Source organism: Trichoplusia ni, chromosome 14, assembly GCF_003590095.1.
Source record: "Trichoplusia ni isolate ovarian cell line Hi5 chromosome 14, tn1, whole genome shotgun sequence".
Taxonomy (NCBI): Eukaryota; Metazoa; Arthropoda; class Insecta; order Lepidoptera; family Noctuidae; genus Trichoplusia; species Trichoplusia ni.
In genome coordinates this window covers 9358797-9378659 of record NC_039491.1, presented here as the reverse complement: position 1 = coordinate 9378659, position 19863 = coordinate 9358797, and the positions used below count along the sequence as shown (strand labels likewise).

Sequence of the window (19863 nt, the reverse complement as noted above, 5' to 3'; positions counted from 1 at the left end):
AACCGTGTAGATATTGAAAAATAGGGACGGCCAAAAAGTGTTTTACCTATAAGGCGTGTAGGTAGGATGACTGCCTAGTGCAACACAAAATTATGCATAGTAACTAGTAGCCTTCGCTCACACAATCTCAAAACTGATTCCAAGTATCGAGAGTTAATAGAAATTACACAAGCGAACACACGTGACGGCCATACCTTAAAGTTGTTCGACTTAGATTCACATGTTCCACAAACTTTCAAGCCGGATATTGTACAGGAGATTGCAGAACTCTGGTTAAAAGCCCACGAGGGATTGTCGCGGATATTTTGTTATTTTAAACGCCTCTTCAAATATATTGCCATTTTATAGTGGTGATATAAAGTAAGGGCACATATTACATACATTCGATCTCAATGAAATTGTTCAGTGTCGGGGTATTGGGATTTGGATGGCGTTTTATTGATGTACGTTTAGATTCAGATGTGTCGGCTAGTATTTTTGTAACACTATTTCGTTATATCAAGGTTTTGTTGATCTAACAAAATGCTTCCAAACAGAACACAGTTGATTGAAAATAAAATATGTTCTGTGTTTATAGGTAAAATAGAAAGACAATGTCAGGAATAAACACTATTTTATTAATAATACTTCGAAACTAGATATTGAATATTTGAAAGACGAAATTACTTTTAGAGTCACTATTGTCGACGCTTCTGGGAAATATATTTAATATTAAAGTACTTTCCTAGTATTTAGTTTGATAACATGAATATAGTCTAATATTAGAAAACCTTTACCGATGTTTCGTCTCTCAAATCAATAACTAAGTTATTTCCATCACATACGCTAAAGTTATATTAAGTAATACATAAAAACTTAAAGTTTATTCATACCACAGAAATCATTTTTATCAAAACTACTTCAGGTACCTACTAAATAAAAATAAATAATCACATTTTCAAAAACTTAAAAATCGAAACAACAATATCAATAAAGAAATTTACACAACAAATCAAAACAAGGAACAAAACAGGACGTATTCTTCTAAAAACATTAAAACTAAGAAACATATTGAATTACACGGAACTATAATGCAAACAAACAATAATTAAACTAGAAACTTCATTAACGTTACAAATAATACAGGACGAGAGAATACCAGTAAATCACTCTACACGAATAATGTAACAGACATCCATAATATTGATAAGAGTGTAACAAAATTACCCAGAGTGGAGAGCGTACAGTTGGAATAATATATGAAACTGCTAGAACAATTTGCTGGTTCACTGGAAACCGATCAGTGATATTATTGGTGCGGTTACGTATGCCTGTTTCCATGGCATCACTATTATATAAAACTAATACCTATTCACAAATATACACCATCACCTTAATAAAAACCAACTCATCATCACAGCTGAATCGTAAACAGTCGAAATTCTCCCAAACATCAGATCGTTTGCGGATTTTTTCATGGAGGATCAAATTATTTGATCGTCGACATATCCCAGCGCCCTAATTCTGCTGAAACCGCCGTCTGGTGCCATCGTTACTCTAATGTGTGTGATGACATCCGAATCACAGTCAAACCAGTGCTCATTATGGGCTGATAGCTGTAATTGAAAATTGAGGTTGCAATAAATTGCCTAGTGATTTGGGTACTGAATAGTTTTGTGGCATTTACTGATAAAGTTAGAAAGTTCTAGGTTTTACTGAGTAATTTATAGTAATAGAACACAAATTGGCGATTGTTTGAAAATAGAACTCCTAGTTCTGTCTTGTCCATTGAGGAAAAAACATATATGAAATATTTTTTTTTACCCAGAGAAAAAAACATTTCGTAAAAGCAAGAGGTTGTTACTACAAATGTATTTTTGGATAAATAAAAGTACAAAAATAGGATGCGGAAGGAATTAAGGATAAAACCATTACAATAAACGATCCTTACCTTACTCGGCTTCAAAATATTATGCCAGTTCCCAACAACCTCTGGACACCAATCAGCCCGTCCTAAATACGCCCCTTCGATCTTCACTGAGTCAGGATAATTGCCTTTAAAGTGGTTGGTATCCACACAGATTTGCTTAATCTTTCCCGGAAAACCTAATTTAAAAACCGCCCATTCTTGACCTATAACAAATGGTTGAAAATAAATAAAATGGAGGTATATAAGAGTTCGGAGTTCTTTTCAGTTCAAAAAATTGGATCTATAATAATATATCAAAATATCTATAAAAAGATTTTGACTTAACAATTTTCATTTGGCGGTTTGAGTAAAATTTTACACTGAATATTTCCTATTTTTTGGATTTGAATAAAAAACTGATTTGAAGAATTATTTCGAGCACTTCAAAATTTAGAAAAAAAAGAACCTGAACCCAAAAATTATTGACGAAGTACAGGGTACTTTCACAACAGTTATAGTCAAAATAGGAAAAATTCCTTTGTACATACCTGTGATTTTCATTGTCCCATCGTCATTAGCTTCAATAACATTAGGTCTGTCGAGCCTCCTCGCTGTTTCCCAACCGTCAGACATACATTTACCCTTTGAAGGCTTAATTACGTTCTTAGGGTGTCCGTAATGGGCATTTGAAAATCCTTTAACAAGAATAATGTATTGGTTAATTAAAAGAACTAAATTGAGGAAAAAGAATTTGGAATTGATTGTTGTTGACTAAAGTAGGTAAAAAACCTATACGATTTCATTGGAGTGATACTTGATTTAATGACATCATTAGGTGGATTTGGGCATAAATAAATTCGGAAAAAAAACTTCTGATAACAATAAAGTCAAAAAAGGATACTCAAAAGATATTTCTCTCAAGCTTTCTCTTATTTACTATTTTAAAATATTAATAATTTATACTATAAATTATTTAACAAACTTACCTAGACAAGTGGCACCATTCAGTAGAGAAATAAGGTCGACGACTTGATTTCTTGGTGGCCTTTCAGGCTTGGCTTCCCCGAAGACTCTGAGTCGTGCAATACCCCCATCAGGGTATATATTCACGCGAATATGTGTCCACGCATCATCACTAAGGACCTATAAAATAAATACAAACTTAAGTGTTGTTCCATGTTTAATTTTAAAATTAGATTTAAAATTTCTCTCTAGCGAGCTACAAATTAGTCCTAGAACTGAAAACGTTATGCATTTGTTTAAAACTTTCTATTTAGAGTTATGAGTTTGTTTTATGATACAAAATTTTATTTTATTTGAATGGTCTAAACAAATTTTGTACCGAAAATTTTGAAGGAAAATTTTATGCGATTTTTTTAATCCTCTTCAAAAAGTTGCTGTAGTTTTTCACTTTAATTTATGTTTACGATGTAAACACAATCACGTCTGAAAAATTCCTTTGATAGACTGAAATGGAACTATTACAGAATCCAATCAGATTTATTTCGAAGTTTTTGCAGTACAGACACCAGTCTCATTCGTCTTATTTTCAGGAACGCAATTTAGTCGGGATGGGATGTCAGAATAGTTGCAATTTTAAAGCAATGCAATATTTATTGGGGATTTATATAAATTGGGATTTGGATCGAAAGAGTCAATCATCGTCGCTTTTCAGTTGGATATAGAAACATAATTTATTTCGGATATTTAGTATATATCCAAACAACACCAAAATTTTTTTTTTTCATTCTATAGAGAATTATTACAGCAATCGGTAAAATCCTATAGCTTTCAAGCAAGATTAAGTAAAAAAAGAATTGGCCTACAAAGTTACAAATTAAGATTCCCAGAAGAGAGATCATAGGTGCAAAGTCACGTGTAATTATAAATATTGCTTAACACGTGACGTTTAATCTGCAAGATTGAGTTGAATGAACTAAAGAACGGGCTCCTTGTATTTTGAATGCACTTATCAACATAGACAACACAGGGATTAAGCGGCTAATTATGGATAAAAATAATTTCATTGTTATACTCAATCTTTGTTCATTCTAATACATGATAGGTCAATAATGGCAAAACGTGATGAAGGCTGAAGATAAATTTAAAACGTGTTTAAGCATTCTTTTTTTGTATAGATCTATGCAGTTGCTTCTGACTTCTCTCCAGATTGTTATGATTAATATAGAGCGTACTATAGTCTCATTTTAAATCGATCGTAGAAAGTTTTTTTTTTTCATTCAGAACTTTAGAGGCAAGGGCTCAAACTATAAAGAATTTGTATAGTAATAATTTCAATAAGCGATTAATGGATGTACCCCAACCCCATACAAGATAAGATACAAATAGTTTTATACTTTTTCGACAGCGATTGTTTTAGTTCAAATATTAATTTGTTTTTGCGACAACTATGCCATTTCTGACTACAATAAAACCTATTTCAAAAATTACCTTTTGGAAATTGAGTCTGGTCTCCTCATAGCCGGGACGCAGGGCAGTAACGGGCACTATCTCATCCCATTTGTCAGACTTAAGTCGTTCGATATGTTTGGCGTCGAATTTGTTGCACGCCGTACCCATTTTAGATACTCTTGTTGGAATAGATTCTTCTTCTGCAACAATGAAAATGTTATTGTTGTTATCTTCTAGTTGTAGTATCGTGTGTAGGGCAGATGTAGAAAGAATCGCTTGATAAGAGAATGAATGGAGTTTTTGTTAGGATGTTACTGGTCTCGTGTTTCTGGTGTGGACACGTGTGTTTATATAATTTATATAATGCAATGTTGTTCTTCGTGTATTTAGAATTTAAATTACATTAGAAAAATGATACTTTATACTTCTTTAAGATTTGTGCTTCCACATTAATAAAATAACGCGAAATTCTAAATTTCAGTTTCATAACAAAAGCGAATCCCAAAATATAACAAAGGCCTTAAAAATATTCTCGAGTTTAGAGTTCCGTATCTCTATGATTGATTAGGTTCCTGAGGATAAAGCATTTTAGTTCCGAAGACCTTTCTTTGGAAAAAACGAGTATCCGGTAAATAGTACTGGCGAATAGCCAAGTCACGCCTCATTGCTCAAGAACTAAGTGCTTTGTGACTACTACTTCAATTTTTGTGGCAAATGAAGCTTATATGGGTATTTGTACATGACTTCGACTTATTGATAGTAATTACTTTTGTTTTACTGGGAAAAACAAATGAGATTTTTTTTACGACTTTTTACTTTTTGCCCAGTTGTGGGATACAGTGAGGTCGATGAATAATTATGTTAGTGGTCATAGTGGTTTCGAAATCAGACAGTGAGCTATCTCGTTTCGGTAAATATCAACCGTTTTGAGTTAAAAGCTCATAGTACAGACATTTTACAGCATTGCTTTGAAATTAGGACTAAAATGTTTTTCTTGGACATCATTTTTCTTACAATAATAAAAAAAAATAGATCATATTTTATTGGGATCACTGGGAAATTCAAAATCCGTTATAACATATACCAGTAAAACGGCTATTTTCCTGAAATATAGCTGTTTTACTAGATATGTTATTTAGAATAAACATTTTTGGATTCTGGGTAACATAAAAATTAAACTAACCTTCAGTCGTCAAACAGGCAGCTTGAATTGAGTATTTTGGCGCATAGTTTCCGGTGAAAAATGCTGTATCAACCAACAACCCTGCAAAAGAAAATAAAGCTTAAAACGTAACTCAAAAAGACCAGTTTTCTCTGTTTAAAAGTATGTCGTTTGTTTTAAAATGGGAACGAATATGTTATCTGCATTACTTAACGTTGTTATCATATAAATAATAACAAATGCTGCTTAGCAACAAGGAATGTCTAGTTTGTAATTGATACAATATTTTGTGACAAAATTAAGTATAAATACGATTTTAAGAATTTTAAGATTACAATCTAAAAATCTCTTGGACTTCACAAACGTCTACAAATAACTTAAATTGTTATGATTATTTTGTGGCAAGTAACAAGTAGAGATAAGGTTAGACTTTTATTCATTTTCTCTACATCATTTCATCATTGGCCTAGCCTTTTCCCAACTATGTTGGGGTCGGCTACCAGTCCAACCGGTTTCAGCTAAGTACCAGTGTTTTACAAGGAGCGACTGCCTATCTGACCTCCTCAACCCAGTTACCTGGGCAACACGATACCCCTTGGTTAGACTGGCTGTCAGACTTTTTCAAGCTTCTGACTACCTGTAACGACTGTCAAAGATGTAGGAATAACAGCCGGGACCCACAATTTAACGTGCCTTCCGAAACACGGAGGAACTCGTTATGACAAAGATGGTCACCCATCTACGGACCAACCGCGTCAAGCATAGCTTAACCTGTGATCGAATCACTTACGCAGTTATAGCTTAGCCACGAGCTCCTCCTCATTTTCTCTACATCTTCGACTATTTAATACTTAAGTACTTTTTCTACCTGGGATTTTTTCGTTTTGAAAAAGCAAATTATTGAGTCCAATATTTGATTACAATATTTGATTACGACTAAATATATTTTCATAACACATTTTTTCATCTATTTTTCTAATTTTTGAAATAACGAATTTTTTTATTTTATATTTTATTTTTCTTGTTTAAGGAAACGAGAATATCATTTTGCTATATTTAAGTCTTTGCACAGATGTGAGATTCAGTGGGGTCCGTACCAAATTATGTTTTACAAGACTTACCTCGTATAACACATTTAGTAGCCAGCTTTATGATACACCAATCATGGCCGGCAGTCCTTCGCCTGCGGGTCTCCCAGCCGTCCATCCATTTGCCGAACTCTGTGTATTTGTCTTCTATGAAAACAGGCTCCGAGTCCATAATCATGTTCTCGCATGTCGCGAAGAAATCATCTGTAGCGAACACTATGCCGCCACCAGCCTGTTAGAAAATATTTTTAGATTAGATTAGATTTATTGTCATTTAAGAAGTTTTGACTATTAAACTGTTTCGCTCGCGAGAGTTTGAATTACATACAATAATGTGTTTTCAGGAAATGCGGTTTTGACCATAAATTTATTCTAGATTTTTTATTCTACGCAATTTTAAAAGAAAAAAATGACACGTTATTTTAACAATCTAATTAATAAATCAAAATTTGATTATTTTTTCTTAAATGGCAAGAGTTACAAATTCAGTTTAAAATATATTAAAATGGAAATTAATTGAATTTCGAACAAGTAGAAATATTCCACTAAAATTTAATTTAAACTTATAAAATGATGACTTACCCCAATACTTGCAAACTCACTGAGTTGCGCAAAAGCAGGAACGATCTTCTCAATCATTTTGAACACGGAAGCTAATGGCGACTGATCAAACTCAAGCTCAAACACACACTGATAACAACCCGACTTGACCACTGTTTATATATAAATGACTTCATATATAAACACAATACTATCTATATATTTATTTATCGAATGTAAATATAGTACCTGCAATTAGTTTTTGCTGCTCTTAGATAATAAAAAAGTAATTGTTCGAATTTAGAATGTTTTATTCTTAAAATAGTAAATGGATGATTCATTGATTTTGTCTGTCACCGTGACATTGTGATTTGGATACAAATAACGGAACAAATTGTTTTTTTTTTATCTATGAAGGTTGTATATCTAGGTATTGACCTATTTATCTGGGGTTAGGAGTCCAATTGGTATTCATTTGTGGTTCCTAGGAATGATTTTACCTTATTGTTATTTTAAATATTATTTCTCAGTACTTTTTTTTGTATTTTTCTTCTTTATACACAAAAAAAAAAGTTTTGATAAAACATTTTGCGTATTATATAATCGCCATTTTTTGTATTTTTTAGTTTTGGATACATTGCGTTCTGTAAAGAAACCAATAATTTTCCGTCCAATCAGTAAGCAGCTATTACAGGCGTGGATTCAACGTTTATTGAACAAATGTCAAGTGTTATCAATGCTCGTGCCTTCTTGGTATTGTGAAAGGCCTTTGCCCTGTAGGAAGCCAGTTGTAGGCGGTTTTAAAATGACGTTGACAGTTTTCATTCGTTTTACAATAATTAAATAATATTCGACTATTAATTTTCGTATTTCGAAACCTTACAACAGCATCTCTCTTACAACTGCAATATTATCATTAATAGGTAGTACAGGCTAACCAGAATATTCTTTTGTTATGCTAATCTAGGAAAAAATAATATACTACAATACAATGAAATTGGTTTAACTGGTGTTAGAAAAAAATAGTAGAAAAAATTCACTGTTTAATGATCTGGAAAATCGAAATGGCATCAAATAATTTAGACTTAAAAGAGATACTATAAATAGTTCGTTACTATATTCAGAGTTACCTTGTCCTTTTTTTGTAATCTGTCTGCTTTTCCATCACTTTTAACTGATCTGACAGACTTCGTTCTACCGGGTTGATTTGCTAATCTAAAGCTGAACCATCCAAGGGAACACCCAAACGCGCACAAACACATTCAAAGTGATCCAGCCGTTTAGGAAGAGTTCTGTGCCAGTGACAGTATACTTACCTGTATTTTATAGCACGGAAATTGTTACTGCAGAATGTAGGACGGTCTATGATTTTGTCTACATTACATAAAAGAAACAAAAACCGGACTCAGGAATTGAATTCAACTCACATACACAAAGTCACCCAGACTTAGAATATGAACTTGGATTCAGTACCAATTCTCGTCCCACCCGGGAGGCAAACCCGCGACACGTTGCGCCCTATCCGTGACCTGTAGCAAAATACCAAATATCTTTATACAGTTAATTGTACTAATAACAAGATTATCATTTTTTATTACATCAAAGTGCATCATAAAACCTAGATGATTTGGTAATAAACTTTGTGAATTATGGTTTTAATTTAAACCTTAGAATTTTATAATCATCTCACCGTCTTTCATTATTTTTATAATAGTCGTTAATATGGCTTATGAAAGAATTGTGCACAATGTTAGGGAGAAGACGCCTTTACAAATATTACAATGTTTTATTTTTAGGGATCGGTGCTCGGGATGTAAAAATAGAAGCCTATTTTTGAGGCACCGCTATCTTTCCGTCTGTCATCAGGCTGTTTGTCTTGAACCGTGATAGCAAGACATTTGACATCAGAAATGTTTTGGGTGTCTATAACATAGTGAGCACCCATCCTGATCATTTATTTTGGTTCTGAAAAATTCAGATAATATAAAGAATTCGTCTTGGTGGAGCTCGTGGCTAAGCTATAACCGCATAAGTGATTCGATCACAGGTTAAGCTATGCTTGACGCGGTTGGTCCGTAGATGGGTGACCATCTTTGTCATAACGAGTTCCTCCGTGTTTCGGAAGGCACGTTAAATTGTGAGTCCCGATGATGATAAAGAATTCGTCTTATTCCCTTCGTATGGTTGATATAGTATAACTTAACGTCAGAGATTTTAAAAACGGTTCGTATGCCTTCAATTATCTTTTCACACACCCTTGAAAAGCTCACAGATGTAATTGTTTCCTTAAGATGTTTTTCCTTCACCATTTGTTAAAAAAGTAACTTTGTCGTACCACTAGAGCTACTGGGTATACGCAGCACTTTTATTTTATCAAAATTGGTGTCTTGATTGACATTGAAAAAATGACCTTACCTTTTCTGGTAAGATTGATCAACATAATCACTCATCACACGACTGATTATGATATTAAAGTGAAAGGTCAAATGTAATAGAAAAGTTTTACTCACACAGTCACTGGGTCGACTGTACTGATAAGAGATAAATGCGACATTGATGACAAATACTACCAATATAGGAGAAAATTATTGTAACTTTATCAAAAGTATTTTGTACTTTCTTAAATTAATTTATTCAGGCATGCACTAAAATAGTGTAGGGAAACACACTGAATCTGTCTGCGAAACTTTCAAATCTTTAAACTTTTAAGATCCGATGATTCTTCGCCGTAAGACATATGAAATGTGTGAACGAAAGATTTGAACGCTTTTTTTAGAGACTTTGACAACTAAGTCAGTAAAGGAACTGTATGTTTAGAGACCAATTGCATAACCTTATTTTTTTTCCTATATACATATTTTTATATATTCCCGCAGTAAGGAATTCAATCCTTGTATCGCGGAGGGGTCATCCAGATTCTTATTCAGAATCTCAGACATAACACATCGCGATCGATGAGTTTGTCGTAGTGATCTAAACCACACGCCTATAATCGCAATAATTGTATTTTTTTATAATTACAAAATGTTATTGTTAAAAAAAGAAATAGTTGGGTTTTCGATCTGTACCTAGATACATTACAGCTGGTCTCCTGCTTGCTTTGAGAGTTCTCAGTCTAACATAACCTGATTATCTACAAACTGGGTTTATTCCCAGTCTGAATGTATTTATAGACGAACAGACAACTACTCTCCTCCCTAGTCAAGATAAATGGGACTCATGAATGCGAGCGACTCAATGTCTTTCAATTTGGATAATATTCACGCTTACATTAATGTATATTATTTTAAAGGAAATATGATGTAAAGGGTTTTAGCTGTTACCCTTGTAGGTAATTGACGTGTGAATTAAACGAGTATTCATTAATTTTAAAATGTTTATTACAAAACCATCAGTGGCACTGAAGGACCAACTTGCACATTTGGCAAAATGTTTAAGACGAGTAATCTCTATCGGACTCCGAATACCGATTAATTAAGTCTGTTTAATTCTTGTTGGCACGTTCCTGTTACTTACTTATAAGGTAGCTTTCCAAAGTAAAACAATTTTGAAAGTCAGTGTAGTACTATAAGCATGAAAAGGCACCAAACAAACTTATACTATACAATTCAACTAGTCATTATCATCTTTCATCATCATCACACCCATTGACGTTGGCACTAAACCTTTCCCTTTTTCTACCCACTTTTTCTAGCGCCTCCTTTACCAAAGACCGCCCTTCACCCAGGACTATTTAACAAACTTTGTAATATCATCTTCCCAACATTCACAGATTTATAATTCGGCAACGAGAAACTATCAACAATATTCCATGACGGGACAGAACTGGTACCATATAGTGCCACAGTCCAATATGTGGCCTTATTAGTACTTATCTATTAGTTACTCAACATAATGTGCCAGTTAATAACTGTATCTACACATGTAACAATAACGTGGTCTGTATAAAGATCACACTTATGCTTGACATTGTTGCATACACTATTAAATTTTACTGGATTGCGGCAGTGAGGGAATAGGTTTGTGTCTTAGATATTGGTATTTGTATAGTGTGGTGATCAATGCTTTCTTCTCTGTATGTTAAGAGGGGACAACAATGGGATATTAACAGGCTGATATTATTGATTTGTTTTTATTTGTATGGGATTAATGGATTGAGAATATAGTTACATGAAAACTGATGTTGACAGCCTGCTACCAGAGAGACGCCGCATTCCGCATTATATTGTCTTAACCAGACTTGAGGAAATAACTGGCTAATATCACCACCAGTATTGTTATAAAAAACAACTACTGCGTACAAGCACAAGGTGCCTCTTGTATCAAGGTAGCTCAAAATACTTTACAAGTACGTTACAGATTAAAATCTAACGGTCTACTACGTCCGTGACGTCTTAAAGTAATATTATTATTACTAAGTATTCCGATATTTATAAAAAACTTTTATTGACAGCCTCTATAAAAAACCTAAACTCAATTCCCTCAAACAAGCAACAACCCTAACTCAATAAACAGTACCTATATCAATTCGATACAAAGCATAAATATCTATTTGAGAAAACGTCAAGTTGAGATACTTCTCGCTAATGTCCCCAGCGTATCTCGCGAGGCAGCGCCTGCATCGTCTACTGTATCCATTTTCAAAGTATCACTCAAATATCACACGGAGTTATTTAGACCCCAGTTCTGTCTAACTCGAAGAATGTATTCAGATTTGAAATTGGATACTGAATGGAATATTCTTGGGGTTTGTTCACAATGTTGCTATGTCAAACAGATCCTGTTAGATTTCTAATGTTTTAGTTTACAGGTAGGGAAATGTTTAGTAAGTTTTCGTTCATTGATTTAACTGCAAGTCGATGCTATTATTTCCCTTTTTATTTTGCCTATTTTTTTCTAGCGTAGTAAACGCTATTTAAATTAATTAGATAGTATTTAATAGCAGTGGCAAATAAATTGTCAGGTGCTGCAAAATCATCAGCTATTAAAGTTGATGTCATTATGAAGTAGTAAAGTATTTTTGGTATGTCAGATAGTTTTATACGTCTCTTTTATTTTGGGTGATAATTGGGATTTTATTTTTAAACATTCAATGCAAAATTAAAAAGTTTTTATTCCAAATAGGCCGTTTCTCAGGCACTTTTAAAACGTTACATTACTGACTCTAGTTGCACGGTTCCAAAGTGTCATTCTTATGGAGAAGAACCGGCAAGAAACTCTATAAATAAATGCAAAATGGTTAAAGCCCACGTTAACTTATTTTGTCAGACTTTACAATCTTACCATAATATTACGAATTACTTACCTATTAAGGTCTGAAAACTGAAACCTAGATTATCCAAAAAAAATCTTAATTATTCAAAATTAATTATAAAAAAGCCAGTTTCTTCGTGGCTTGTCTGATTTATTTAGAAATTTGTTTGCACTAGGTGCACGTTTTATCACTGACTTCAACCGTAAGGCTCTATAAAGTATCTATTGTTATTTCAAAAATTATTAGCTAATGTGAAAAGTATAGAATTTATTTTTGTTCCCAATTAACACGCGAATGGAATGTGAATAGATGGAGCAAAAAAGTCTGATTATTTTTATTTATGTTTTGTAATAACTTGACCTAATTATCGTGGATTGGTCAGCATTGTTTTTTGTATGATAATAATCTGGAACTAAACCAGTTTCGAGACCTAAGGTTAAGTTTGGTTTGCAGACAAAACTTGATGATAAGTAGTGTTTTTATTAGGAGATAAGTATGTATGACTGCTACTACGTCTTCCCTCACTGGTAAAAAAATCTATTACAAATTGAATCATTATGAGATTAATATTAAGACATAAGAAAGTCCCGTTTACTCTAAATGATTCTAAAATGACATCTACAAGTAATCGGGTAAGAACATGCATTCAACAAACTCGTGTTACTTAGAGAAACATAATAAACAAACACGTGTTTCTAGAAGAGCGCTAATTCACGAATAATCGATCCGTATCATCAGGTCAATGTGAATCAGTTTATTTTGTACACCATCCATTGCTCTTTTTATACATCAAATACTGATCACGCAGTAACAAAACCAGTAATGGACATGAAAATTGTTTAGCCAACGAGTAGACAAGCTAACACACACCTACGTAGATGTAATCAGAATGAAACCCAAACAGTGTGTTATCTCCAGTAGAAATATCCGGATATATCTGGTTAGATGCCACTGCTTGGACGGTAAGGACAAAGATCGGTGCGTGCTGCTGATACGTGCGGTAATTATTCTTCTGATAAGTTATAGTGTGGAGACTCCGGGTTGTGAACTCAATGCGATTCATGATTTGTTTAAATATTTTGTATCTAATATGTATATTTTAAAATCTTTATTTAGCTTATTTCGCCATCCGCGGAAAAATAACGAGGCTTAATGAGTTAATGATGATTAAAATTACCAAAATTTATGATGAAAGTCTTTTAACTGGAACTGACAAAGAAATGTCACATTTCGAGCGTGTACCGTTAAGTTATGTCTACGGTATGATAATTTTGAAAGTTACTTGTGTCTTTGTGTGTGTATTTATCTCTCCAGAAAATATGCAACCTTACTGATTAAAACAAGACCAAACCTTCGTTTCTTAATTGGTCAATGAAGCGAATTTGGACTGCATACTGCCAAATTCATTTGTCTACTCATTCAAACAAAATTAAGTTGCTCTAACAACGAGTAGTTTCTAGTCGCTTTGTACACTAGATTATTAAACAATAATATTGACATTGGTATAATTAATGTCATTACTACTAAATAGAGTACGCTCATTAGTGACCTCCCTAGCGACACACAGGTTTAGACCATACAATTGTAGGCAATTGTGGGATACTGCAGAGTTATTTGATGATGACGACCTTCGTGGTCGAGTGGCGTACGCACCCGTATCAAGGTGTCGCTAGCTTTGAGTTCCCGGGTTCGATCCCCGGTCGGGTCAATTTAAAAATTCACATTTCTACATTGTCTCGGGTCTGGGTGTTTGTGGTACCTTCGTTGTATCTGAATTCCTTAACACAAGTGCTTTAGCAACTTACTTTGGGTTCAGAACAATGTATGTGATGTTGTCCGCATTTATTTATTTATTATTTTGTAATGCGAAATTATATAAAACCTCATCAGATCAGCTTCTCTTTCCTCGTCCATATCTAGTTCATCGGACTTGAGGGCGTCCTCCACAGAGCCTGAAGATCCGTTGTCTATGCTCCGACAACGAAAGGTCTGCTCCAACGGGCACCAGTCCTTCGATAGATATTCTGGATAAGTTGAATTACAGCATAACAACTAAGTATATTATATAAGTTAGGTTTGTTATGTATCAACCAATACGGGCTATCACAAATTAAAATCTAAGTTCAATGGATGGAAGTTTTGAGAATATCTTATATTATATTACGTAACTTAGAACATTGCTTCGGAAAATTATTACTCAAAACGATACAATTGAAGTGGACAAACCAACATACATGTTTTGAGTAAAATGAAAAATCATCTACTCATCAAGTTGTTTCAGCATTTTTTATGAAAATATAAAAACAAATGTAAGTCAATTAAAAATAAACGAAAACTTAATCGCAACTAGTTATTTTTATCTTTTAATTAATTAAATAGAATGAGATGATATAATTGTTTCGCTGATCAGTCATTAGCCGTTGTTTATTTTCTGGCACATTATACGCAATTACAAACATGATTGTTTATAGTGATTACGATTGAAATACAAATGGTCAAGGTTGTTCTATTGATAGGTTACGGTTTCAACGCAATTTGAGAAAAGGAGCGCAAAATACCTACTCACCAATATTTAATAATTTTTGAAAATATTTAAGTAAATTTCTATAAGATATTTTATTGAATGTACGAATAACGTAGAAATGATTATTTAGTAGCCGTCAAATCTTGTAAGCACAAGCTATTGCAAAATAGAATAAAACAATAAATCGATATTTAAATCATGTATAAAAACGATTTATTATTTAACTTAGTTTTATTGTCATATAAATTAGAAGCAAACCGCCATCACCTCAGGTAAGTTAAGACCATAGAAAGATCGAGCTTAAATGTTGCTCTATCTTCTTAAGGAAATAAGTCGCTAATCGAATGTTTCTTTTCCACAGTGACTGAAAGAGTTTCGTAAAACTAGGCACAAAAAACATTTGAAAAAATAAAATAGTTTCTCGACGTTTACTATCATATTTGTTAATAAAGCTATAACAGAAATACTGTCGTCATGCTGTAATTCGTTCCTAATTAGTTAAAGATGCATGGACTTAAAGCAGAGCCGTGACAAACGCCTTTGAGTAAGCAACTCTAAAAAGTAACACAAGAATAATGTCAATACATTTTCAAACGAAATAAGAATGCCGGCCATTTTTAAACTAAGAACTTGAGGAGCACAGCCGAATACCCGACGACGTCTCGTCCCTTGCCGACGCTTGTCTAGCGCACCACTTCCATTACGGGCTATCTTTGTATTCATATATTATGCTTCGTTTTATACCAGTAGTAATGTACTATATTGTGATATTGCTTGGAAAAAAATGGTTGCAAAAAATACCGATCATTAGCTCAATAAGTAAAATTGTTGTGGTTTTGAAAGGGAGATACCGCATATTTCGTATAGTTCGCCGTCTTGCTTCATGACTGCAGTCTTACTTCTAGTCATTAGACAGTATCTTTCCCACCAGTGCATGCAGTTTAATTGTTTAATTTTAACAAATTTGGCTACACGGATAGCTGAGAAGTCCGCAAGAAAAACCCACATACGTGCCGCGGTTTCGATCTCAATGTTGGACAAGCGTTTGTCCAATCCACGAATGCTTGTCCAGAGTCTGGTAGTCTTTGTCAAAGTGACTTGAATATTTTGTGAAAAGCCTCCAAAATACTCCAAAATATTGAGAAATCCTTTGGGCGGGAGACGATAAAATAAATAAAAAATAATACTTAGAGAAATAAAATACAGTTGCGTGTTAAAAAACTGTTTGTGTTTCTCCACATTTCACAATTCTATAATAATTATTAATTATGACAAAAAAAAAATTACATGCCCCCTTAACTGATAAAAAATTGATTAGACTCAGTTGATTGTCATTTGTTATTGCCAGAACATTCGTCGGCAGAAAAGTTAATTATCAACCACTTACTAAATGAGTTTTAAACTAAAAGACAGTTCTTTTCAAGTATTCAGAACTTTGGATCTTTGCTCGGGTTATTTATATAGACGGTGCTAATTGGCCCATTAAAAATATCGTTAGTTACACTAAACTTGCTCTCATTCAAGTTTGATTATCTCTCCGCCATTTTAATTAATTCAGGCAATATTATTAGAATAATATCAGAGCAATAAAAACTTTATTTATTATAAGATCTAAAACAATATTCGTTATTAGTTTTGCTAAAATAACATAATTCCTTTCATATCATATTTATTTAACATTGTCTAGCCGTACATTTTAGAAAATAGTATTTTTATTCAAGTAATTCAAATACGAATTCAAATATTCATAATCGTAAACTTCTGTACTGTAATGTACATGTACCTAGTATACGATGAAACATTAACATGACAACATAAAACATCTAATTCAATAAATTGTCAATTCTCAAGGCGCATCTTTCGCAAGAACGCTTGATGGCTGCATTTTATGGTCACAGAGCAGTTAAACCATTTTCACGGTTGGTATCATCATTCGTAACAGAACTGAAATTTACTGTGAACTCAAAGACTGAAGTAACACACACAGACGCGAAAACTTTGTAACTCTACGCACACATGTAAAGATACTTCGTAGTGAACGTGTCGGCGACTGAGTCTCGATGACAAGTCTGTTAGTGTGTGCGTGAAATATTCTCGATGCTTCGACACTGTAGCGTACCACTACAAATGTTAGTCACGGCCGCTAGACACCGGACTACCGTATTCTGTTACCAACGAGTTGTCCCCTGCTACTCATACAGACATTATTCCCTACAACATGCCTTTACGATATACTTAACGTTAACACGAATAGTTTGTGTAAACGTAATTCGATGTTAATGTTTGGGTGTACAGAATTGTTTCACGACTTGGCGTTTAGATATGCCGCAGTTTCGTAACTATAATGCCGCTGTCCTTTTCAAACATCCTTAATTTTGAGTGTCGGAGAGGGATGGGGCATTCTGGATATTATGGATGTACTTCAAACATAATTTGCAAGTTATAGTCAAGATAAATTGCAGTAATATTGTGGTAGGTACGGAGGCCGTATTTAAGATGCTATCTGTCCGGATAAGCTTTACGTGTGTCTGAAGTTTCTTAGTTGCTTGTTATGAGCGTTAGTGTTCGTTGATTGATCGTATATGATACATCAACGAGATTTGAGTAATTTTACTGTTCGTTTGCAAATGCTGCCATAACGATCTGGTTTTAAATTTAGAACAAAAAATTGCAGGTTTTTTATTGGTTTCTTTTAAAACTGATGACTGATGACTTCCTACGAAAAGGAGGTACGGTTGCGATGAATTGGGTCTGAATCGTTGAAAACATCGAGGACCGATCTTTGCCGTTATCAGAGTTGTGGGATTGCTTATGCATGTTAAATAGCTACCTTGCGATACTCAAAATGTGTTTTAATGCACATTTTCTTTATGGATCAGGAAAAGACACCGGTGTCATAAAAAAAAACACAATCGCCAGACACACCCGGTGTCAGAGTAAGAGCCTCACATAGCTCAAAACATGCTTTAAAAATCCTAGTGTGTGGCAGTTTACTAATTATGTTTTCCTTCACCATTTTAGCAAGACATAAACTTTGTAATACGAGTATTCATTTCGAAAATCATTGGTGCGTGCTGGAATTTGAACCTACGAACTTTAACTTGGCAGTTCGACAATCACACCACTAGGCCATCACTGCTTTAATCTAATGATAAATTAAAAGATGCATGTATGTTTAAATGTAACCTCATTGTAATGCTACGAAACGTTTCCGTCTTCAATTAATTCCCCAAACAGACCAAATATTCATACTCTTTGACAACATTTATTCAATGCGACATTCAAGCACAATTACGGAACATTTATCGAAAACAGTTGTGTTGTGAAATACTTCGAGGAAACAATAAAATTGTTTTATGTAGTGAAGACTGAATGTGTAGTCCCTAATTTATTCTCAGTCACATTTGCATACATTTAACTAATGGAAAACGCAAAATAGGTGCACGAAAGCTTCCTTAAGTGAATATACAGTGGAAGTCCTGTGCTCTACAATGTCCGTCCTTTTAGAAGCCCGTGGACTGACCTGTTTTTCATCACATTTATTTATAAGTATGTACATGGAGTTATTATGAATTACTTCAAAAAGGAGAAGGTTCTCAATTCGCCTTCTTTATAATTTTACCTTAGATTTCGGACTGGATTAATCGATTTTGTTGATTCTTCTTTAATTTCGTGTGAAGAATTTTTTTACTCGGCTATTTTTATTTGAAGTCGGTTATCGTTTCGGTTCTTAAAAAAAAGTTATCAAAAACACATAAACAGCACCTACTAGATACCATGCCTAAATTCAATATAGGTTCTATTCAGCAATCGTTATTGTATCAAAAATAGTTTTAACACAAAAAGGCACCACTCAAAGTTTCCAACAGTTAGGATCTCAAATGGCCGCTCAAGTCCTACAATCAAATCAACTGATTTCAGAATTAGATGTACCAGTCCTTGTCCTTTCCAAGGGGCTTTATTTACAAATCAAATTTTGCGAAACGAGGATGGTTGAACCTTTGTAACCTCGTTTAGGTCGATTTACCTAGGGCATTCTTTTTTCGTGTCAATCGTGAAGGGATTTCGGCTTTTTCGAATCCGTATAGCGCCAGTGAAATGCCATTTCTGTGAAAAGAGCTCGGATTCTGTATTGTTTTTCCTATATTGAGGTTTATGAATTGAGATTCTATTTATTTGAGGGATTGTTCTGGTTATTGTTGTGTAAACATTCTTGAGATAAATACATTGTCGTTTTTGGTTCTACGTCTGATTTAATTATCAACGAAAATTATTTCTGATCTAGTTTCACACGAATTCCGTAGCTTTAACCTTGAAAAACACAAAAAACAAATTCAAAGCACGTCCTTCCTAATCTGTACAAATCAATCGCCAACGCGCTCACAGTTTAAAATTGTCGCTTAAAGAATACAACAATGTAAATTTCCAACGGAATAGTCTCGCAACATACGCCTTAATTTGTTCACAGCGTAGAAATCCTGGACGCATTGCAAAGTCGTTTATGTAGCCAAATGGGTGGTCCTGATTTATGGTTTTAACACGTATAATGTAGTACTGCTAGTTAATATTCTGGCGATTGTAGTCAACATCTGGTTACTTTGTTTTAAATGTACAGATTCAAAACAATAATTAGCTATTATTCCGTTTCTCTCTTCAGATTTGCTTTATAAATTAACAAAATTATATTTGAAGAACAACATCCTACAAATATACCTAGGTATGTCAGTCTAATATCCTATTGCTTTTATGGCAAAATCGTTAACACATTTATAGTTGGGGTATACATCCTAAATTTTTAAGTTTAATATTCAATTTTACATTTCACAATTTTATCACAAAAATAAAGAAAACAGGGCACTTACGACTTGGATTCGCGACACTGACGGTTCTGATCAAAATAGGCACAAAACAAATCGGTGGCGTAACAGATAAATTTAGACAAACACTATTAGAAATTGACTTCAAACGCGAACAAAACAGTGTATTTATCAAACC

General features: G+C 33.7%; 1 protein-coding gene across 1 annotated transcript; it reads right to left on the bottom strand.

The window, feature by feature from the left end:
- Window positions 1-596: 596 nt before the first annotated feature.
- On the bottom strand, window positions 597-7266 carry LOC113500685 (allantoicase-like). The gene is made up of 8 exons (XM_026881553.1): window positions 7133-7266; window positions 6584-6782; window positions 5484-5564; window positions 4340-4500; window positions 2875-3031; window positions 2437-2583; window positions 1931-2112; window positions 597-1595 (listed from the first exon to the last, which is right to left on the bottom strand). Exons 1-8 carry the CDS (start codon window positions 7187-7189, stop codon window positions 1464-1466), a joined length of 1116 nt encoding a protein of 371 aa, XP_026737354.1. The 5' UTR covers window positions 7190-7266; the 3' UTR covers window positions 597-1463.
- Between the last annotated feature and the right edge of the window lie 12597 nt (window positions 7267-19863).

What these genes read in the sequence shown, in the direction of transcription:
- LOC113500685 (XM_026881553.1), bottom strand. Translation starts at nt 7,189, where the DNA reads ATGATTGAGAAGATCGTTCCTGCTTTTGCGCAACTCAGTGAGTTTGCA. An exon ending in TGCCTGTTTGACGACTGAAG is followed by an intron (nt 4,501 to 5,483) that starts GTTAGTTTAATT and finishes TCATTGTTGCAG; the next exon opens with AAGAAGAATCTATTCCAACA. An exon ending in TGGGACAATGAAAATCACAG is followed by an intron (nt 2,113 to 2,436) that starts GTATGTACAAAG and finishes CATTTGTTATAG; the next exon opens with GTCAAGAATGGGCGGTTTTT.